The following is a 22,710-nucleotide window of genomic DNA, read 5'->3' as shown; positions in this document are numbered from 1 at the left end:
CACTCTCTCTTTTGTGAAGCCTAACAAACATAACTTCTGGTTTTATGATATAAAACAGTCTCTTTAGCACCTCATCCATTATCAGAAGCTTTGTTTTAAAGCTTGGTGGAGGCCCAGTGTCCCAGAGCAGCTGCTTACCCAGTTGTGGCCAGATCATTACTCTCCTTGGAGCCATCTTCCTCTGCAAAAAGGGGTGGCAGGGTAGAGCTCGTCATCAAGGTTTCCATCTCTCTGAAAGGAAGAGACAATAAGAAAATAATTATAATGGCTTAATTACTTCCAGTCGAAGTTCCATTAATATAAGCCAGCCTTCCTTAAATTTATCACATCAGCAGCAGAATAGAAATGGACCTAAATGTTTATTTTCTTGATTTGGACATAAATCAATTTAAACACTGGTTAATGGGTTCTTACTGACCAACTAGACTAAAAAGCATTAGATTTTAATAAATGGGACAGAGTTTGGAAATTCCTTTTTGTTCATTAAGAATACCTTCAAAAATATTCTTCATTTACTGTAAAAACTGTTGAGCAGAGTAAGTCAGAAGCACAGAGTAACAGCAACCCTGAACAAGTTATTCAACTTCTATGAGATATTATTTCACCATCTTAGACACATACAAGATTGCTGACTTGACCCACAGGGTTATTGTGAAGGATTAAACTGAAAGAGCTTCATAAACAGAAAAAGGCTAAGATGGTAAGTGCTTTGAGTATTATTACATAAAGCAAGGTATTGTTATTACAGCATTACTGGGTCTCAGTCCCAGATGAATCATCCTTAGATTAAGTGGTAACAAACTGAGCCCTCCAAAAGGAAATAATGCAAAGGAAGTGGAGGCTGGAAGGCATACTGATGTGGAGCAGAGGTAAAGAAACCTCACTTCCAGGTCAGAAATATGTTCCACATCACCATGACGACCAACGGAAATAGCATGCACCTGGGTACAGGAAACAACTAAGCTTAATTGAAGAAAACAAAATAAATTACAAGAACTTGAAGGTTATCAGACTGAAAGGATAAAAGGACAAAGTGACAAAGAGAGTAATTTCACTTAGCATCTCACTACAAAGAAAGATTTTTCTCTTTCAAGGCTCACCACCAATGGTGGTATCACCCCATAGAGCCAAAAGCAGTAGCCTTCCATTCATCGTGAAAGTGATATTCAAACAAAACATTCAACAGTGACCCCAAACAGTAACCACTTAAGGGGAACTGCAAACCACTCAAGAAAGAGAGTGCTTCAATCAAGCGGGGAGAATTGAGAAGCAAATTATGAGAATTCACTTAGGAGCTCCCTCAGCAGTTATTTCAGGGGCTGCTGCTGAGGAGACCTAGTGACACTGCAATTAAGAGGAAAGCAGGGCAGCCCAAGCAGAGCTAGGATTCATCCCACTGAGGTGGAAACCAGAGGAAGATGCAGACGACACTGACACCAAATTCTAAATGTTCAATAGAATAATTTACTTCAAAAATGGTGACACTGATGGCTTATTTCTTATTCTTATTTTCTTGTTTTTGCTTCTAAATTTTTATTTAGCAGACCGGTTTCATAAATAGCTTAATGTGAAAAAATGCATCTCTGTATGACTAATACCCATTGCAGTGGGTAGAGCATGGAAAGCAGAGAGAGAAACTTCAGACTCAATCAGGAGTTTATTTCATGTGCCAGGAAGCTTGCTAACCCTTCTCAATTCCTTCAAGACAAGGGGATTTACAAGGGGCTCTGACAAATACTGCAACATTCCATTCTAGATGTTTTCTAGAATAATCCTGACATAGGTGTATTTACATTTTAATTTGATTTTAATTCACATTATGCACAGACCAGATTAGAGCCTGGGCTTTAAGGGCTGCTAACATCACCTTACACTGATATTCATCTTACCAAAAAAAACCCCTAATCAATTAAATGCCATACAGTCTAACTGTAAACCACAGGAAAACATTCAAATAGGTATTCACTCCCAAACCTTAAAAGGACCCATTTAGCTGGCTTCTTATTAAAGTCTCCCTAAAAGTAAATGGCCTTTCAGTAACTTTAAGATCCAGCATTTGAAGTTCCTGGCATCTCTTACTGAACCTCAAAGGTGATATATTATCTGGTGGGGGGGTGGGGGGGGTGGGGGTGGTGGCGCCAAATGAACTCTTTTCATTCTCTGTGCCAACATGACCGTGTTCAAGTGTTTCCCAGTTCTCTTCAGTCATTGTTGAGGTATTGGGAGCAAGATTGGGAGGCAGCTGGACAACACAACCTTAGCAACATATAAACAGATCATATAAACAAAGGAAGTTGAGAGAACACAAATGTCTTGCTTCTTTTTCTTAAGTTTGTTTTACTGAACCCATATGGCTTCAGATATATTTTCTCTAGTGTTACTGAGTAGTCAGGTCCCTAAGAAATGAGTAATAAAGTGGGTGGAAGGTTAAGGGGCCAAGATCAACAAAAGAAGGAAATGAGGAAAAAGTCCAGGAAAATCCAAAAGCCTCTAAACTAGTCCAATAAGTTGGAAAAGAAAATGATTCCCAAGAATATGGCTGGGATCCTGAAAGGTTCTGCTTTCATATGGTCCATGAGGGGGTGATTCAAACTGAATCACGGCTACTAAGCCATTGATTGCCAAAAAGCCTCTCAGTGTAGCATCTGTGTCTGATAATGTCTCAGTACAGAGGTCAAACTGAACTTTGAAATTCTATGTGAAGCACTTAAGAAATGTAATGAATGCTACTCTGGAAGGGAAAAGAAGAGAAATATGCACAAAGACAAAGCAACATACAAATCTGGTTCTCTGCTGCAGTTTACATAAGTAAGCATATCATGCAGATGTTTCCTGGCAGACAGGTTCTGTACCAAGTGAAGGCTTCTACCAGGAGGCCTCAAAAAAATGGTATTACATTGAGGCTTATAGTTTAAACCAGGGTCCAGACTGTAGCTTTGGAAATCCAAAAATTCCCTCTAACACTAACCACTCACTGAAAAAAATGGATGCATAAAACATGATGCCAATTTAAGATATTTTAATGACAATTATAAAAATTATAATGATAATTATCTTAAGCACACTAGGTATTTATTGGCCAATCAACACATTTTCTCCCTGTAGTAATATGGGGAGCCAAACTATATTCAGAACATTGCTTTGGTCAATATAGGTGGAGCTTAAGAAATGTTTTTCAACTAAGATTTTCCTAGTAACCCTTCCCAACAAAAGGGATGATTTCAACAATGAGACTACATTACTCCAAATGTGTTGGACAGTGCTGGGAGCCTAATTTATACCTAGATTTTCTGGGGCTGGCTCTTTTCAAGCAACCTTTCCTTACTTTACATATGTTAATCCCACTTCATTAAGTTCTTTCATGGAGATGCACAACATTCCCTCCCATCACATACCTGAGTTGAGAGGTGGGATTCTGCCTTCTTTGTCCACATTAAACCCTTATATAAAACTTTCAATTCTTTTCAAAATCATGTCATTTGGCTAACCAACCTCAAATTCAAATGTGTCTGACCACTATTTCCTGTCATTTCAGCTTTCTCAATTACTTCTACAACTGACCTCTAACCACACAAACCTCTATTCACTCTTTTTAAAGAAAATATTTATTTAATTTTGAGAGAGAAAGAGCACACGTGAAAGCGGGGAAGTTGCAGAGAGAGAGGAGGATAGAGGATCCAAAGTGGGCTCTGTTCTGACAGCAGAGAGTCTGATGCCGGCCTCGAACTCGTGAACCGTGAGATCATGAACTGAGCCGAAGTTGGATGCTTGACTGACTGAGCCACCTAGGCTCCCCCTGATAGAGAATTTAAAGTAATGATCATAAAGATACTCACTGGACTTGAGAAAAGAATGGAGAACATCAGTGAGACCCTTAAAATAGAGATAAAAAAGAACCAATCAGAGATGACGAACACAATAAATGAAATTAAAAATTAACTAGATGAAATAAACAGCAGGCTAGAAAGAGCAGAGGAATGAATTAATGATCTGGGAGACAGAGTAATGGAAAGTAACCAAGCTGAGCAGGTGAGAAAAAAAATTATGCAAAATGAGAATAGACTTAGGGAACTCAGTGACTCCATCAAGTATAACAACATTCACATTATAGGGGTCCCAGGAGAAGAGAGAAACAAGGGGCACAAAATTTATTTGAAGAAATAATAGCTGAAAACTTCTGTAAGGAAACAGATATCCAGATCCAGAAGGCAGAGAAATTCCCCCAACAAAAATCAACCCTAGGAAGTCTACACCAAGACACACAGTAATTAAAATGTCAAAAAGTAGTGATTAAAAGAGAATTTTAAAAGCAGCAAGAGAAAAGAAGACTTTTCCTGGGAAATGTTACACACAAGGAAAACCCCATAAGGCTATAAGTGGATTTTTCTGTAGAAACTTTGCAGGCCAGAAGGGAATGGCATGATACATTCAAAGTATTGAAAGGAAAAAATCTGTAGCCAAGAATATACTATTTAGCAAGGTTATCATTCCCAATAGTAGGGAATGATAAAGACTTTCTTAGACAAAAGCTAAAGGATAATGACCACTAAACCAGCCCTACAACAAATGTTAAAGGGGAATCTTTGAGTGGAAAGGAAAGACTATAAGTAAGAGAAATAAAAGTAGGAAATACAAAGGTAGTAAAAATAAGTATATTTGTAGAAGTCAATCAAGGGATTCACAAAAGAAAATAATGTAAAATACGGTATCATACACCTAAAACATGGGGGAGAGAAAGGGGAAAGACTGGGTTCAAACTTAAGTGACCATCAACTTAATATATACTGCTATATGCAGAAGATGTGATATACAAACCTAATGGTAATTATAAATCAAAAACCAGAAATAGATGCACAAAGAATAAAGAGAAAGAAATCCAAATGTATCACTAAAGAAAGCCAGAAAACTGTGATAGAGAGCAAGAGAAGGATCAGAGAAGAAGGAAAGGAAATGATATGATACCAATTAAAAGAAAGAGAGAGTAGCTATATTAATTTCAGACAGAGCAGATTTCAGAGCAAAGAAAGTGATCAGGGAGAAAGAGGGGCATTACATAATGCCAGGGGACAATCAAAGAAGACATAATAATCTTTAATATTTATATGTCTAACCACAGAGGGTCAAAACAGGTGAGGCAAAAACTAATAGAAGTGCAAGGAGAAACAGATGAATCCACAATTATAGCTAGAGACTTTAACACGCCTGTAACAGAAAGATATTTAAGAAGACAGAAAATCATTAAGAACAATGTTGAACTCAACAGCACCATATATCAATTGGATATAATTGATATCTGTAGGACTACTTCATCTAACAACAGCAGATTACATATTTTTCTCAAGCTCACATGGCACATTCACCAAGATATACCAAAACATATCTTAAATTTAAAAGAATAGAATTCATATAATGTTTACTTTCAGACCACGATGAAATTAACCTAGAAATCAGTAACAGAAAGAAGGCTGGAAAATCCTAAAATACTTGGAAATTAAACAACATACTTATAAATAACACGAGTCAAAGAAGAAACCAAGAGAAATTTAAAAATACTTTCAACTAAAAAAAGATGAAATTATAATTTATGGGGGTGCCTGAGTGGCTCAGTCAGTTGAATGTCCAAGTCTTGCTTTCAGCTCAAGTCATAATCTCACAGTTTGTGGAAAAGAGCCCCATGTCAGGTTCTGTGCTGACAGCACGGAGCCTGCTTGGGATTCTCTCTCTCCCTCTCTCTCTGCCCCTCCCCCTGTCATGTTCTTGCTCAAAATAAATACATTAATATTAAAGAAAAAAAAGAAAATACAGTTTATGAAAATTTGTGGGATGCAGCAAAAGCAGTGCTTAAAAGTAAATTTACAGCACTGAATGCATATATTAGAAAACAAGAAAAATTTAAAATCCATAATCTAAGCTTTTACTTTAGGAAACTGGAAAACATAGAGCACATTAAATTCAAAGTAAGCACAAGATAAGATATAATAAAAATTAGAGAAGAAATCAGTAAAATTGAGGGGCGCCTGGGTGGCTCAGTTGGTTGAATGTCCAACTTTTGATCTCGGCTCAAGTCATGATCTCAAGGTTCATGGGATCAAGCCCTACATTGGGCTCTATGCTGACAGCATGCGGCCTGCTTGGGATTCTCTCTCTTCACCTCCCCTGCTCTTTCTCCTTCTCTCTTAAAAGAAATAAATATACAAACTTTAAAATGTTAAAAAAAAAAAAAAAGAAATCAGTAAAACTGAAAATAGGAAGTCAATCAAGAAAAATCAGCAAAACCAAAAGGTGGTTCTTTTAAACGGTCAATCAAGGGGCGCCTGGGTGGCTCAGTCGGTTGAGCGTCCGACTTCAGCCTAGGTCATGATCTCGCGGTCCGTGAGTTCGAGCCCCGCGTCGGGCTCTGTGCTGACAGCTCGGAGCCTGGAGCCTGTTTCAGATTCTGTGTCTCCCTCTCTCTCTGACCCTCCCCTGTTCATGCTCTGTCTCTCTCTGTCTCAAAAATAAATAAATATTAAAAAAAATTTTTTTTTTTAAATAATAAAAGGTCAATCAGTCAGCCTCTGGCCAGGCTAACTAAGAATAAAAGAGGAATGACACAAATTACTATTGTAAGAAATGAAAGAGGGGACACTACTATAGATCTCATGGACATTAAAAGGATAATAAAGGAATACTATGGACAACTTTGTGGGCATAAAGTGATAACAAAGATGAAATGAACCAATTCTTTGAAAGATACAATCTGCTAAAACTCACAAAGAAACAGACAATCTGATTAGACCTATCTATTAAATAAATTGAATCAATAGTTAATAACTTTCCAAAACAGAAAGCAGACACAGATGGGTTCACTGGTGAATTCTACCAAACATTCAAGGAAGAAATTAACAATCTTTGACAATCTCTTTCAGAGAACAGAAGCAGAAAGAATACTTTCTAATTCATTTTATGTGGCTAGCATCACTCTAATATCCAAACAAAGACATTACACACAGAAAAATATAGACCAATAGCTCTCATGAACATAGATATAAAAATCCTCAACAGAATATTAGCAAAGTGAATCAAACAATGTATAAAAAGAATTATACACCACGACCAAGTGAAATTCATCATAGATATGTAATGCAGGTTCAACATTCAAAAATTAATTAATGTAATCCATTATATCCATAGGATAAAGAAGAATCACATGATCAGATACAGAAAAAGCATTTGATAAAATTTAACACCCATTCATGATACAAATTCTCAGCAAACTAGGAATAGAAGAGACTTCTTCAACTTGATAAAGAACACATGAAAAACCCTACAGCTAATACCAAAATTCACGGTGAGAAACATAAAGCTTCTCCTCCAAAACCAGGGACGAAGCAAAGATGTCCAGCCCCCACCCCAAAAGCTTTCCAACATTATAGTGGAAGTCCTAGCTAATGCAATAAGTCACGAAAAGCAAATGAAAGATATATAGATTGGGAAGTTAGAAATAACTCTTTGTTCAGAGATGACATGATTGAATATGTAGAAAATCTGAATGAATTGACAAAAACTCCTGAAACTAATAAGCGAGTATAGCAAGGCTGCAGGATACTAGGTTAATATATAGACGTTAACTGCATCATGCAATACAATGCAGTATGTATCAGCAATGAACAAGTAGGATTTGAAATTAAAAACACATTACCATTTATATAAGCATTCCCCAAAATGAAGTACTTAGGTAAGATCTATGAGGCCTATGAGAAAAACCCTAAAACTCTGATGAAAGATGCCAAAGAAGTAATAAATAAGTGGAGAAATATTCTGTGTTAACGAACAGGAAAACTCAATATTGTCAAGATGCCAGTTCTTTTCAGCTTGATATATAGATTCAACTCAATTTCAGTAAAAATCCCAGCAAGTTATTTTGTGGATGTAAAAAAAATGATTCTAAAGTTTATATGGAGAGGCACAAGACCCAAAATAGCCAACTCAATACTGAAGGAGAAGAACAAAGGTGGGAGACCAACAGTACCTAACTTCAAGATTTCCTATTAAGTTACAATAATCAAGATAGTGTGGTACTGGTAAAAGACAAGACAAATAGATCAATGGAATAGAATAGAGAGTCCAGAAATAAACCCATATAAAAATAGTCAACCCATCTCTGACAAAGAAACAAAGGCAATACAATAAAGCAGACTGTCTCTTAACAAATGGTGCTGGAGGGGTGCCTGGGTGGCTCAGTCAGTTAAGTGTCCAACTTTGGCTCAGGTCATGATCTCGCAGTTTGTGGGTTTGAGCCCCACGTTGGATCTGTGCTGACAGCTCAGAGGCTGGAGCCTGCTTTGGATTCTGTCTCCCTCTCTGCCCGCCCCCCACCCCCACCTCTGCTCTCATTCTGTCTCTCTCTCAAAAGTAAACAAACATTAAAAAAAAAAGAATCTAGACACAGACCTTACACCTTTCACAAAAAGTAACTCAAAATACATCAGAAATCTAAATGTAAAGCACAGAACTACAACATTCCTACAGGATAACATAGAGAAAATCTAGATGATTTTGGGTATGGCAATGACTTTTTAGACAAAACAACAAAGGCATGATCCATGAAAGAAAGAACTTATAAGCTGGACTTCATTATAATGAAAAACTGTTCCTCTGAAAAGGACAATGTCAAAAGAATGAGGAGACAAGCCACAGATTTGGAGAAAGTATATGCAGAAGACACATTTGATAAAAAAACTTTTACCAAAAATACACAAAGAGCTCGTAAATCTTAACAGTAAGAAATAAACAATTCATTTTAAAAATGGGCAAAAGACTTGAACAGACTCCTCATCAAAGAAGATATACAGATGGCAAGTAGGCACACGAAAAGATGTTCAATATCACGTCATTAAGAAACTGAAAATTAAAACGAGATACAACTACATAGCTATTAAAATGATTACAATGGCTATTAAAAATCCAACACAGGGGTACCTGGGTAGCTCAGTCTGTTAAGCATCCAACTTCAGCTCAGGTCATGATCTTGGCGGTTTGTGAGTTAGAGCTGGGCATTGGGTTCTGCACTGACAGCTCAGAGCACGGAGCCTGCTTCAGGTTCTGTGCTGCCCCTCCCTTGTTCGTGTTCTGTCTCTCTCTCAAAAAATAAATGAACATTAAAAAAAAAATTAAAAAAAAATCCAAAACAGTGACAACACCAAATGCTGATGTGGATTTAGAACAGGAACTCTATTCATTGTTGGTGGGAATGAACACAAAATGGGTTAGCCACTATGGAAGACCATTTGGTGTGTCATATTCTTTTTTCTTTCTTTTTTTTTTTTTGAGAGAGAGAGAGAGAGAGAGAGAGAGACAGAGAGAGATTGATTATGAATAGGGAAGGGGTACAGGGAGAGGGACAGAGAGATTCTTAAGCAGGCTCCATGCCCAGCTCAGAGCCTGACATGGGGCTCGATACCATGAACTGTGAGATCATGACATGAGCTAAAATCAAGAGTCAGCCACTTAACTGAGTCACCCAGGTGCCCCAAAACTATTCACTTTCCTTACCAGCAATTGCATTCCTTGGTATTTACTCAAAGGAACTAAAAACCTACGTTCACTAAAAACCTGCACATGAATGTTTATAGCAGTTTTATTCATAACATCAAAATTTGGACACAACCATGATGTCTTTCAGTAGGCAAGCTGATAAACTGTGGCACATCCAGATAATGGACTATTATTCAGTGCTAAAAACAAATGAGTTATCAAGCCATGAAAAGATATGGAGTAAACTTAAATGCATATTACTAAGTGAAAGAAGTCAATCTGAAAAGGCTATATACTCTGATTCCAACCATATGACATCCAGATAAGGCAAAACTGTGCACATAGTAAAAAGATAAGTGATTGCCAGGATTAGAGGGGAGGCAGGGGTGAACAGGCAGAACACAAAGGATTTTTAGGGCAGTGAACTATTCTGTACAATACTACAACAGTGGATATATATCATATGTTTGTTAAATCCCATAGAAGGTACAACACCAAGGGTGAACCCTAATGTAAACTAGGATTTTGGATGATGATTATGTCAATGTAAGCTCACTGACTGTAACAAACGGACGACTCTGGTTGGGGATGCTGACAATGGAAGAGGTTGTGGCATGTGTGAGGACAAGGAATACATGGGAATTCTTAGTACTTTCTGCTAGATTTTGTTATGAACCTAAAACCACTATAAAATATAAAGTTTATTAATTAAAAATTACCATAAATATTATATATTTAATGTATTATATTTACATAATTTATAAGAAGATAGTCCTATAAACATGTTTAGGAATAAATAAAACTGATTTTGATATGCAAGTACTTTAACCGGAGTTCGTGATAGCACAAAGAGAATTGTCTACCAGCCATGAACATTAAGCTAAGAGCAGTCAGTAGGCTGTAGGCATTAATCAATATGTTTTACAGAGCGAATAAGAACACTGGCTAATCCCATCAGGCAGTTAACTGGGGTTCAGTTAAGTGTAATTCAGCTAAGAACTCTTTCACTGTAGGTTTTGATATGGTAGATGAGAGGGAAAAAGATAATTAAGTACTTACTTTTGGGAGGGGTGAGGTAGTTAGTACGGGGGAGATAATTAGAGTATACATATAAGGCTTAGGGTTACTTCAAGAGAAGGGTATAAGGAGGTGTATGTCTGGCTGGGGGTTAGGCAGGGGTGGGCAGAAACTATGGCTTTCTATTTCTAAAATCTAGAGCATAGGCTCCTATAACTATAAATATTAGTAATTTTTAAAAATGTTGTTAGGGTAGTATAGGAATTAAACAATAAGGAAATGGATTCATTCATCAACAAATATTTATTGAGCATCTAACATTCCAGGCACTTTCTGTGCACTAGGGATACTGTGCAGATCAAAACAGGCAAAAATCCCTGCCCTCACATATCTCACAGTATACTGGGAAAGACAGACAAAAAACAAGATAAAAAAAAAGTAAAATGAATAATGTCATAGTGATAAGTACTAAGAAAAACACAGAGCCCATAGAGAGGCCAGGAAGAGTTCAAGGGAAGAGGGTGCTTGGAATTTTAAGCAGAGGCCAGTAAAGAGTTTACTGAGACCCGAAGGAGATGAAGCAGAGAGCTATGCATGTATGTGAGCACAGAGTGGTCCAGGCAGGAGGAACAACTAGTACAATGGAAAGTGACTGAAGGAGGCAAATGTGGTGGATTGACATAGGGACAAAAATAGTAGATGAGATCCAGAGCTGACTGGGTACCAGACTCCAGAGGGATTTGTAAGTCATGGTAAGGACTTGCTTTTTAGTCAGAGAAGCCACTAGAGGGTTTGAGTAAACCTCATGTAGACATGGGGTCTAACATGGGATCACTCTGGCTGCTGTTTTGAGAACAGAATGAAGAGTGGAGAGGGTCAAGGGTGGAAGTAAGGAGTTCATTTGGAAATCTACTGCAATAATCCATCTGAAAGATGATGGCTTGGCTCACAGTGGTAGTAGTGGAGGTGGTGAGAAGTGGTTAGATTCTTGACGTATTTTTGGAGGTAGAACCAATTTCTCAGTTCAAAATAACTGAAAAGAAATTAGGAATAAAATCTATAAGTTGTGGCCTGCATATATTTCAACTGCAGACTCGTAACTTGTTTAATGATAAAGGGCGGGCTATACTGACAATACGCTACTTGTAGTTTTTGTGAAGTTAAATATCATATAGTGTTTTTGGGGGCCACCAAAGAAATAATCCAGCCTCATTTAATGCAAATGCTTGTAGAGTTTATATTTCAACAACAAGCATTTGTTGAGCACCTTTACTGTGTGACCAAGATTGTGCTTAGTGTCAAGTGGTACGTAGAACTGCTTTATAGAATTTTATAGTCTTTTTGTCCTTGGTCTAGAGATACTGTTTTCAAAACAGTGAGAAGTGGGAAGACGAGGCCAGAATTAGAAACAAACATAAATCTTCCTTCTTTATGATTTTTGGAAGTGAAAGTTTTACAAACTTTTGAGTCAGATATTTTCTTTTAAAAATATGGAAGTATTAGATCATCAAAAGAAACTGAGCACTGTTTAGATTTCCTTCTAGACAGTTTGATTACTGTACACGAACTGTTTCCCCTCAATGGAACCTTGATGGAGAATTGTTACCATTAGGACACAAAATGTGTTGTGAAGAGAAAGGAAACCCCAAACATCTCGAAACAATGTTTTGCATTATTGGTGCAAAGCACAGCAGCGACACAGGGAAAATAAACACCTCTTCCAAAGCAAAATTTGTCATTTTACAAGCAGGGTGTTGCCTTTTGAGTTCACAGTCCACCTATCTGGCTTTTTCATGGTGACTGCGGGTCCCAAGTGGCCCTTCCTACACAGACTACCTAACCACTGCTTTTATATTTGTAAACAAGGAGATAACTGCCCAAGTAGGACAACTTCTGGCCTAGCACCGGAACTAAGAGTTAAAGTAACCCAATAAAACTTGGCATTACTCTGTGTAGAGTGCTTTGCCAAACAATTTCCTGGGACACCAGGGTACTATGAAACAGTAAAAAGTGGGTGTGCATGAGGTGGGGGGGGTGGAAGGTGGGAGGTAGGTGGGGAAGGGGAATGCCATAAAGGGCATACTCCCTCTGGGAGGCCATAGGTATACAAAAAGGCATTTTCAATGATACACAATGTTATAATCTAATTTACATTTGGAAAACCAAAGCAATTAAGTACACAAAGTACAGAAAGTTAATGTTCTTGTTTGGTGAAGCTACATTTGTATATTTTTTCACTTACTTCTGGGTGATTCTCATGGAGGGTATATTAGAATAGAGGAATTTTATGTTTATCAAGAGGGGAAATGAGTTTTCAATGAGTTTGAAATGAGTTTTAAAGCTGAAAAATACTGCTTTTCACAGTTGATTATATGTAACTATGACATGCATTGAAGACACAGTGCTAAATGAGATTTGACAGGAAATTCTTGTCCTTTTATAGTTCATGATGTAGTGGGGGACAGATGGACAAACAGTAAAAAAAAAAAAAAAAAAAGAAAAAAGTAAAGGTTGTAGCTGATGTGTATAATGATATTTATTTATTTATTTATTTATTTATTTATTTATTTATTTAAATGTTATGAGAAAAATAGGGAAGAGATACAGATGAACAGATGGAGTGAAGAGCTAAGATAACTGTCAATTATCATAATAAATTCACAAATCACATCTGAGATCTGAAGGAAACAGAAAATACCAGCTGAGTGAATGCCTGAGAAGGAACACTAAGAACAGAGTACTCACATGTTTGGAATCTACTTTCGTTATCAAGGAGGTAGATAGGATTCCTTTCTTGCTCTAAAACAAAATGGTTCAAGCCTAGAATCTGAGGAAGGCAAAATATGAGAAAGCAGAAGAAACAAAGGTCCCTAGTATTTTGACCCAAACAAAAACTTCCTGGTTAACAGTTCTAGGGTAAGGGTCCTTACTGGTTCAAGGAACAGTGCTCCTCTATTTTCTTACATTTTACACTGTTCTCTTCAGCTGAAACCTGCAGCTGTGAAACAACACTGTGAAGAAGAGAAGGAAAGAATGTTCCTTTCTATTACAAGCAATAACTCCCAAATCTTTTACCCTTTCAAAGCCAATGAATACTAGAAGATGGCATGTTTTGAGGAGGAAAATTGAACTGTTTATAAAAACGATAGTGTAATAAAAGGAAAGAGACTCCATCAAAGAAAGCATTCTTCATTTTAATCAACTCACAAAAAATTCTCTTCCTAGGGAGAATTCTTAAAAGAAAAACAGAGCTTTGGGCAGTAGGGAATTTTTCTTCAGCCAAAAGTTGAAGACAAAATACCAAAAACACTTTAGATGCAGGGAGGCCCAGCAGTCATATATTGTCTTCACTACTGTAAACAGTAAAATGAAATTCAGTTGTCCTCACAAAACAAATAAGACACAATTGCAATGTACTTAATATAACAGTTTAAAATGGAGAATATTTAAAACTCAGAATTATATTTATATATTTTGCTTTTATTTTTTAAATTTATTAAAAATTTTTTAAAATGTTTATTAATTTTTGAGAGAGAGAGAGAGAGAGAGAGACAGGCATAGGGGGAGACACAGAATCTGAAGCAGGCTCCAGGCTCTGAGCTGTCAGCGCAGAGTCTGACGCGGAACTCGAACTCACAAACCATGAGACCGTGGCCTGAGCTTAAGTCAGATGTTAAACCGACTGAGCCACCCACCCAAGTGCCCCTCTATATTTTGCTTATAAATCCTAAATTGTCACAATGCTCAGGGCTTTAGTAAATCAAATGGCTACCGAATTCAAATTTGACATATATCATGCTCTACAAGTCCAGTTTCCTAGGAACATTTTTCCCTTAAGTAACCTACCCAATATGATAAGGCCTGCCCTTCATACACAGGGCCTCTAGGCTCTCACTCTACCCAAGCAATTCAGACCAAGTGGATGGATGTTACCTTCCTGGTTTATTATAAGCTTATGATTTTGTTTCCTTTGTTTTCAGGTAACAGAAAAACAGGTTTAACACCACTTTAGTTGTAACTCTAACTGAAGAGTAACCAGACTAATTAAATCACCTCAAGATTCTTGTGTTTAGTGTATTTACTAAAATCTGACAAAATCTGTATTTCCAGAGTTGCCTACTGCTGTTGCAAGACTCACTTGTCCAGTAAGGCAGGACTAGGTCCCAGGGAGTAAGAATGTATACAATGATTTATTTTGCTCTTCCTTCTGCATTAAATACATCTACTTCCTTGTGTTAGTGCAAATTACTTCTGTCAAGAACAGAAATCCACTATGCAACCAAGTAGAGGCATTATATGATTATCTGCTTTCAATACTTTCATATGTAAAATGGGGCTGATACCTTCCCTACTTAACTCAAAAAGATGTTGTAAAGGACAAATAAATATTTCTTTACGTGCTCTGCAAACCATAAAAGAACGTGAAAGCTATTTTTGCTAATCACGTTACAAAGTTTTCAACGAAATATTTACGAGAAAGTATACTATACAGACTATAATTATATTAGGGGTGCCTGGGCGGCTCAGTTGGTTAAGCGCCCCACTTCAGCTCACGTCATGATCTCACGGTTCATGGGTTCGAGCTCTGCATTGGGCTCTCTGTGCTTTCTGCTGTTAACGCAGAGCCTGCTTCTGATACCCTGTCTTCCTCTCTCTCTGACCCTCCCCTGCTCAAGCTCTGTCTCAAAGATAAATAAACACTAAAAAAAAAAAAAAAAAAAAAAAAGTTATTGTGGGGATCAGTATTTCTTTATGTGCTCTGCAAACCAAAAAAGAATGTGAAAGCTATTTTGCTAATCATGTTACAAAGTTCTCAACGAAATATTTATGAGAAAGTATTATACAGACTATAATTATATTAGAAGACCAGATACAAAAGAAATAGATTGTAAGGAAACCAAAATACTCAAAGTAATTATGTTAGGGTGGTAGAATTATGAATAATTACTTTCTACTTTGTTTTAACTTTCCAACATCCAGTAATATGGTCATGTTACTTTATTTTCTTTAAGGATTAAAAAAAATATTTTTAATGTTTATTTTATTTTTGAGAGGAGGGAGGGGCAGAGAGAAAGGGGGCAGAGGATGCGAGGCAGGCTCTGTGCTGACAGCAGAGAGCTTGATGCAGGGCTCGACTGTGAGATCATGACCTGAGCAGAAGTTGGCCACACAGGCGCCCTGATGGTTATGTTACTTTAAAAAGAGGAAATGCCATCAAGAATCCTAGGACTTTTTTCTTTTTTTAAGAGACAGAGGGAGAGAGAGAAAGAATCTTAAGCAGGCTCCACGCTCAGTGTTGAGCCCAAGGCAGGGCTCAATTCCACGACCCTGGGATCAGGACCTGAGCCAAAATCAAGTCGGTTGCTTGACTGACTGAGCCACCCAGGCACCCCCAAGAATCACAGGCTTTTTAAACTTAAATTTTAATCTGACACACAATATATGAATACACTTTCTTTTCTAACATTTGACTACACATAAAGCTAAAATTCTCTTTGACCAGATTCTCTCCACCCCCCTCTCCAGAAAAATACACCATTAGAGGAGTTAACAGCTTACTGCTGAAAGGAGTCTTAGAATTTCTAGTGATATATTCATTTTCTCTCTTTCTCAAATCAGAATTAGCCCTACAGGGCAGAGAAGAGTAAATATGTCTAGCAGGAAACGTATGAGGGTATAGTTTATGAACTTTGTGTGTTATATTAAAAAATTCATTTAAATTCTGCATTCAATTTTATGAAACAGTGTTTATCTTAACACATGAATGTTTGAAACTACAGGAGACCAGGGGAAAGCATCTTATACTCTTAAAACAATAATATATTTCCTTATGAGTGCAATACCACATAGCACAGATTAGGTTTGCTTTCCTGAGAGATAATGGACAAATTTTGATACTGAGAAAAAGAAGTGTTGTGACTTCCTATTTCTTCTCTACCATACAGCAATATAATGACAAATCCTGCTATTGTCTAGAAGTGTATGGTTTACTCAATTTATACTCTGTTACTTTTCCAGATAAAATTATATGACAACACACTGCAGTTATCATACAAAAATCTCATTTAATTATGGGAAAACAATCCATGACCATGAGTTTAATATGGCTTGGCATCTCCCTAAAAGGTTTAATTCTGAACATTACAATACATCTGAGGTTGATAAATGTATATTCTTATGTCACTGGTAGAAAAAGTAACAAGCTTTTTATAAATAAGTTATCATTTTACTTCTTGCTAATATATCTTCAGATATACTTCAAACAGAATATATTTACTCCATCTCCAATTCCACTGTCATTTCTTTCCCTTCAGAAATTTGACTCCAAATCTGGTTAGATGAAAAAGCTCATCATTACAGTGTTTTTCCACAGAAGCATCTTCTCTGGAGGCATTTATTCTTATTACAAAGTCTCTTGAAATATCTAATTTGGCTCTGGGTGTTTAGTAACATTAGCATATTTAAAAGAAAAAATTGGTAACTTAAAATCAAGATGTACCAATGTGAACTATGAGGAAATTCTACAACAAATTCACTCACAATTTTAGTGGCGGAACCGAAGGACTTCAAATTTTTGAGAAAGAATTATGTGCTGTATGAACTACTTAGCAGGGCAACCTGAGGCAACAGAAAGAGATGCAGAGTCAGGGAGTCTGGTTCTGAGTTCAGGCTATGCCACCAACTAGCTGTGTCTTCTGGGACCATTAAACTGATCTGGCCCAAGTTTCTTCATCTGCTAATGAAGGACAAAATCAATTCTAAATTTGTTTAGGTGCCACACCATGACTGAACACCGTGAAAGAATACATTAAACTAAGTGACAGAACTAAAAACAATTTTATAGGAATATATTAAAAATCCAATATTTATTTCTTTATATAATAAATTTATATAAATATATTTTATAAATATAATTCTATAACTTATAATGTACATAAATTTATAATAATTTACATACATTACAAAATCAAACCATAACCATGGGGGCACCTGGGTGGCCCAGTCAGTTGGGCATCCAACTCTTGATTTCATTTTTTTTTTTTAATTTTTAAACATTTATTCACTTTTGAGAGACAGGGCACAAGCAGGGGTAGGGCAGAGAGAGAGGGAGACACAGAATTCTGAAGCAGGCTTCAGGCTCTGAAATGTCAGCAGAGACCGTTGTGGGGCTCGAACTCACGAGCTGTGAGATCATGACCTGAGCCAAAGTTGGACACTCAACCAACTGAGCCACCCAGGCGCCCCCGACTCTTGATTTCAGCTCAGGTCATGATCCCAGGGTCGTGCAACCGAGTCCCGTGTTGGGTTCTGCACTGGGCATGGAGCCTGCTCAACATCCTCCCTCTCTCTCTCTCTCTCCCTCTCCCTCTCCCTCTCTCTCTCTCTCTCTCTCTCTCTCTCTCCCCCTCCCTCCCTCCCTCTCCCCTGCTTTCATGCTCTTTCTCTAAAATAAAAAAAAAAAGAAAAATCATAACCATGAACATACATGTACATAAACAAAGTTCTTTAAGCACAGTATGCATTTCTGAATTCTTCTGTTAGTATTTATTTGCTATCTGGAAGTGAGTCATGGTTAATACTGAAGGCTCTTTTATCAGACTGTCTGGATTCAGATCCCATCTTTTATTTTTTAGCTATGGAAATTGGGCAAGTTAGCATCTCTGAACCTGTTCTTTCACCTGTAAATGAGGATAATAATAGTGCCTACTACAGAAGTTATTTGAAGAATTAATCCATGTAAAGCAACTAGTATGGTATCTATCACACGGTAAGAGCCTAATAATGACAGCAGTAATAGTGGCAAGCATTTGTATTGTTTACTAAGTAACAGCACTATTCTAAGGGTTTTACATGTATTATCCCATTTAATCCTCACAACTACCATATGAAGCAGATACTACCATTAGCCTCTGTTTTATAGTGAACAAACTGATTCACACAGAGGATAAGTAATATAACCAAATTAACTGTGACAGTCATTATAGCTATTTACAAATATTTTTAGTTCTCCTTTCAGGAATAGAGTAAGATTACGCCATGGAACTCAGAGAGTCAACTCATATATTTCAATGGAGTTTCTGTCATCATCCTTGCCTAACTGACCAAAAATAGTGTAGCCCTGTTAACCCACTTTGGACAAGTAGCATGAGTGAGGAAAAAAGCCACTGAGATTCCACAGTGGTTTTGTTACCAAAGCAGTAACTAAGTCTATCCTGATAGTAAATTTCAGATTTGGTATCATAATTATCTACTTATTCACAGCTAATGCTGAAAGTTTAAGAATTAGATTATGGGAGGGGCACCTGGGTGGCTCAGTCAGCTGAGTCTGACTCTTAGTTTCAGCTCAGGTCATGATCTCACGGTGTGAGTTCGAGCCCCACATCGGGCTCCATGCTGACAGCGTAGAGCCTGCTTGGGATTCTCTCTCTCTCCCTCTCTCTCTACCCCTCCCCCACTCACTCTCTGTCTCTCTCTCTCAAAAATAAAGAAAACTTTTTTAAAAAAAGAATTAAATTATGGGAGAAAATAAAACAATTCTATGCATTTCTTTTTTTTTTTTTTTTTTTGATGTATGAACCAATGAAAGTTTACCATTATCTAACTTAGTATCAGAATTTAAGAATTATTGGTCAAAATGTCTTCACAATCTTGGGCAAAGACTTTTTATTTTTATTTATTTAAAAAATTTTTTTTGTTTAACGTTTATTTATTTTTGAGAGACAGAGAGAGACAGAACATGAGTGGGGGAGGGGCAGAGAGAGAGAGGGAGACACAAAATCTGAAGCAGGCTCCAGGCTCTGAGCTGTCAGCACAGAGCCCGATGTGGGGGTTGAACCCACGAACCCATGACCTGAACCGAAGTCGGACATTTAACCACTTAATCAACTGAGCCACTCAGGCGCCCCTAGGCAAAAACTTTTTAAAGAGGAAGCAAAAGGCACTCACCAGAGAAGAGAAAAATGATAAACTGGAGTTCACCAAAATTAAGAACATCTGTTCAGCAAAGATCATATTAAAAGTAAAAAAGTAAGCCACAGACAGAAATAATATTTGTAACATGTACATCGCCTAAAGACTCATATTCAGAATGTATAAAGAACACCTACAAATCAGTAAGGTGAAGAGAAATGATCCATTTTTTAAAAAAGGGGATACAAAATAAAGCAAGTACTTCATAAAAGAGCCCATCTAAATGATCAATAACTGTAGAAAAAGAAATACTACAGCGTATTCACCAAAATGGCTAAAATAAAAGATTGACAATACACAGTGTTGATAAGCATGAGGAGGAAATGAAATTCTCCTATGTTGCTGGTGGGAATTTAAATGTGCACAATCACTCTGGAAAACTGGCAGTGACTGCTAAAATTAACCTATCCTATGAACCAGCAATTGCATTCCTAGTAATATATTCTAGAGAAAGGAGTACTAATGTTCATCAAAAGACATGTATAAGAATGTGCATAGCCCCATTATTAAAAACAGGCTCAAAATGGAACCAACCCATTTCCATCAACAGTGGCAAGGATACATCACGGTATATTTCCACAACGAGATCGGCACAACATCTGCACAGATTGAACTACTGCTACATGCAACATAAATGAACCTCACAGACAAAAGGATGTCAAAAGAAACCGGACCCAGAGAGTAAATATTCTGTGAATCCATTTATGTGATGTTCAAGTACAGATAAAATTACTCTTTGGGGCACAAATCAGCATAGCGGTTATCTAGGGTAGGGGGAAAGAGGGTACTGACAGGAGAGCCTTCTGAAGTGCTGGAAATATTCACTGGTGCCTGTATATGTACAGATTCATTGACTTGTTCATTTAACATTTGTGCACTTTACTGTTTTAAAGTTAGAAGAAAAAAAGGAAGCGTTCGTTTAGGTAAGAATTCCAGGACTGACAGTTCCCACAAAAATCATCAGGTCTAACTACACATCCAAGGTTCAGGTCCCAACCTGAATGCTTCTCTTGAGAATGTCTGAAAGGCTCTGACCATTAGGATTTTCTTCATGATGAACTCTAAATCTATTCCTAAGGAGCTCCTGCCCTTGGGTTCTCATTCTACTCCTTTGGGGAAAAATAGAACAAGTGTTCTTGCTCCCTCTTCTAAATCATATTCCTTCAGTTATCCCAATACTCTCTGATGCCTGCTGAGATTCCTTTCAGCTCTAAAAATTCTAGCATTCTGTATTTTTATTAGTCCATATTTCTTTCATTTGCTTTCTCAGCATCTCTGTTGAACTCTACTCTTTCAACCAAAGTATTCTAAAGTTAAGCTTCAACCTGAGTTGATTACTAGCTTGTAGATCTTTAATCAAAATATGAATTTTAAATGTAGGTCAAAATTTACAGTATATAGCTGGTCACATCTGTATGCTTATGAGAGCAGGAAGGAACATCTCTCAATGATTAACACATTAGAATACCACAGTTCCTTATGAAAGATACCTAACTCACTTGGATTTGGAGAATGCCTACCACCAAATGTTTAGGCAGGGACGATGAGAGGTGTATTTCTTAGATAAAAAATAAGTCAAGTCAGGGGTGATTATTTTGGCCAGTACATACCAAATAAGGACGAATATATAGAAAGCACTGGTTATGTCTAAAGCGATGAATCAGAGCGGACTTCATGAACAAACATAAAAGTGTTTCTCTAACCTCAAAGAGCCAATTGAAGCATTCATGGAATTGTGTATTTTAATGTCTCTACATTAAAAGTCTATAAAGTTCAGGAGATAAATATAAAACAAGAATGAGATTTTTTCACACTCAAGATAACGTATGTTCTGGTAGTACTCAGGCATTCTGTTCAAAAAGCCAAACACAGGGCACCTGGGTAGCTCAGCCAGTTGAGCATCTGACCCTTGGTCTCGGCTCAGGTCATGGTCTCACGGTTTGTGGGTTCGAGCCCTGTGTTGGGTTCTGCGCTGACTGTGCAGAGTCTGCTTGGGATTCTCTCTCTCCCCCTCTCTCTCTGCCTTTACCCAGCTTGTGTGTGCACTCTCTCTCTCAAAATATATAAACATTAAAAACCAAAAAAAGGAACTGCATTAAAAAAATTAAAAAGTCAACACTAAAAGTTTGCTTGTATTATCATTTCATATCTGTGACTGCCCTTTTATACAGCTACAATCTCATAGTCTTACCATTTTGTCCTTTATTTCACAGACTAATCAAGACAGATTTAAGATTATCTACAGATAATCTGCAACATGAATTATGCAAAATAAAATATATTCATTTCATGACTCTGGGGAAGTTTTGAGGCAGAATATAAAGTAAGAACAAGAGGGGCGCCTGGGTGGCTCAGTCGGTTGAGCGTCCGACTTCGGCTCAGGTCATGATCTCGCGGTTCGTGGGTTCGAGCCCCGCGTCAGGCTCTGTGCTGACGGCTCGGAGCCTGGAGCCTGCTTCGGATTCCGTGTCTCCCTCTCTCTTCTCCACTCATGCTCTGTCTCTCAAAAATGAATAAACGTTAAAAAACATTTAAAAAAAAAAAAAAAAGTAAGAACAAGAAGGAAAATCTACCAACAGTAATGCTTTATTGTTTTTTAAATGTTTTAATGTTTATTTTTGAGAGAGAGAGAGAGAGAGAGAGAGAAAGCGCATGAGTGGAGGAGGGGCAGAGAAAGAGGGAGACACAGAATCCGAAGCAGGCTCCAGGCACCAAGCTGTCAGCACAGAGCCCGACGCAGGGCTTGAACCCACAAACCCCGAGATCATGACCTGAGCCGAAGTTGACACGCCCAACCGACTGAGCCACCTAGGTGCGCCAATAATGCTTTACTGGAATCTGAGAGAAAAAATCTTGCATGGCTGTGCTCTCCAAGACCAAAGGTGCCATGAAACTGATGTTTTTATGGATCTGGCACAGAAATATGGATGGATTAAATGCCTGAAGACAGTGAAGGTCATCTATCAGACTGAACCAGGGAAATCCTACACACAAGTAAAGATTCTCATCAGCAACAATGAACTGAACGCTTAAGCTGCACACTGCTCAATGATGCACTGATTTACAAAGGAGAAAACTAAATGTGCTAGGATAGCCAAGTGAGTTTAGCATTTGACATCGAACTCTCAGACTTTTCTGAACTCCTCTGGAGGTACTGACTTTTTATTCATCTAACGCTTGGCACTTAAACTCTATTATCAGGGATCT

At 37.5% G+C, this 22,710-nt stretch overlaps 2 protein-coding genes across 9 annotated transcripts in view; one reads left to right on the top strand and one right to left on the bottom strand.

Annotated features, from left to right (window-relative positions):
- PEAK1 (pseudopodium enriched atypical kinase 1) overlaps positions 1–22,710 on the top strand; it is a 369,695-nt gene that overhangs the window by 15,143 nt on the left and 331,842 nt on the right. The gene's annotated exons all lie outside the window — the stretch shown is intronic.
- The window catches only part of HMG20A (high mobility group 20A), a 68,760-nt gene that overhangs the window by 26,291 nt on the left and 19,759 nt on the right, over positions 1–22,710 (bottom strand). Inside the window, exons 1-2 of one of the 2 annotated variants that reach the window (XM_007084620.3) lie at positions 3,837–3,856; positions 139–231 (exon numbers count right to left, since the gene is read on the bottom strand). In XM_007084620.3, the coding sequence (XP_007084682.1) occupies positions 139–227 (89 nt within the window). In that variant the 5' untranslated portion in view covers positions 228–231; positions 3,837–3,856. Of the gene's footprint in view, positions 1–138; positions 232–3,836; positions 3,857–22,710 lie in introns of those variants that run through there. The other variant, XM_007084619.3, reaches the window with a different exon arrangement.

The sequence above is a fragment of the Panthera tigris genome, chromosome B3, assembly GCF_018350195.1.
Source record: "Panthera tigris isolate Pti1 chromosome B3, P.tigris_Pti1_mat1.1, whole genome shotgun sequence".
Lineage (NCBI taxonomy): Eukaryota > Metazoa > Chordata > Mammalia > Carnivora > Felidae > Panthera > Panthera tigris.
Note: the sequence above shows the minus strand (reverse complement) of the source record. Positions and strands in the feature narration are given on the sequence as shown.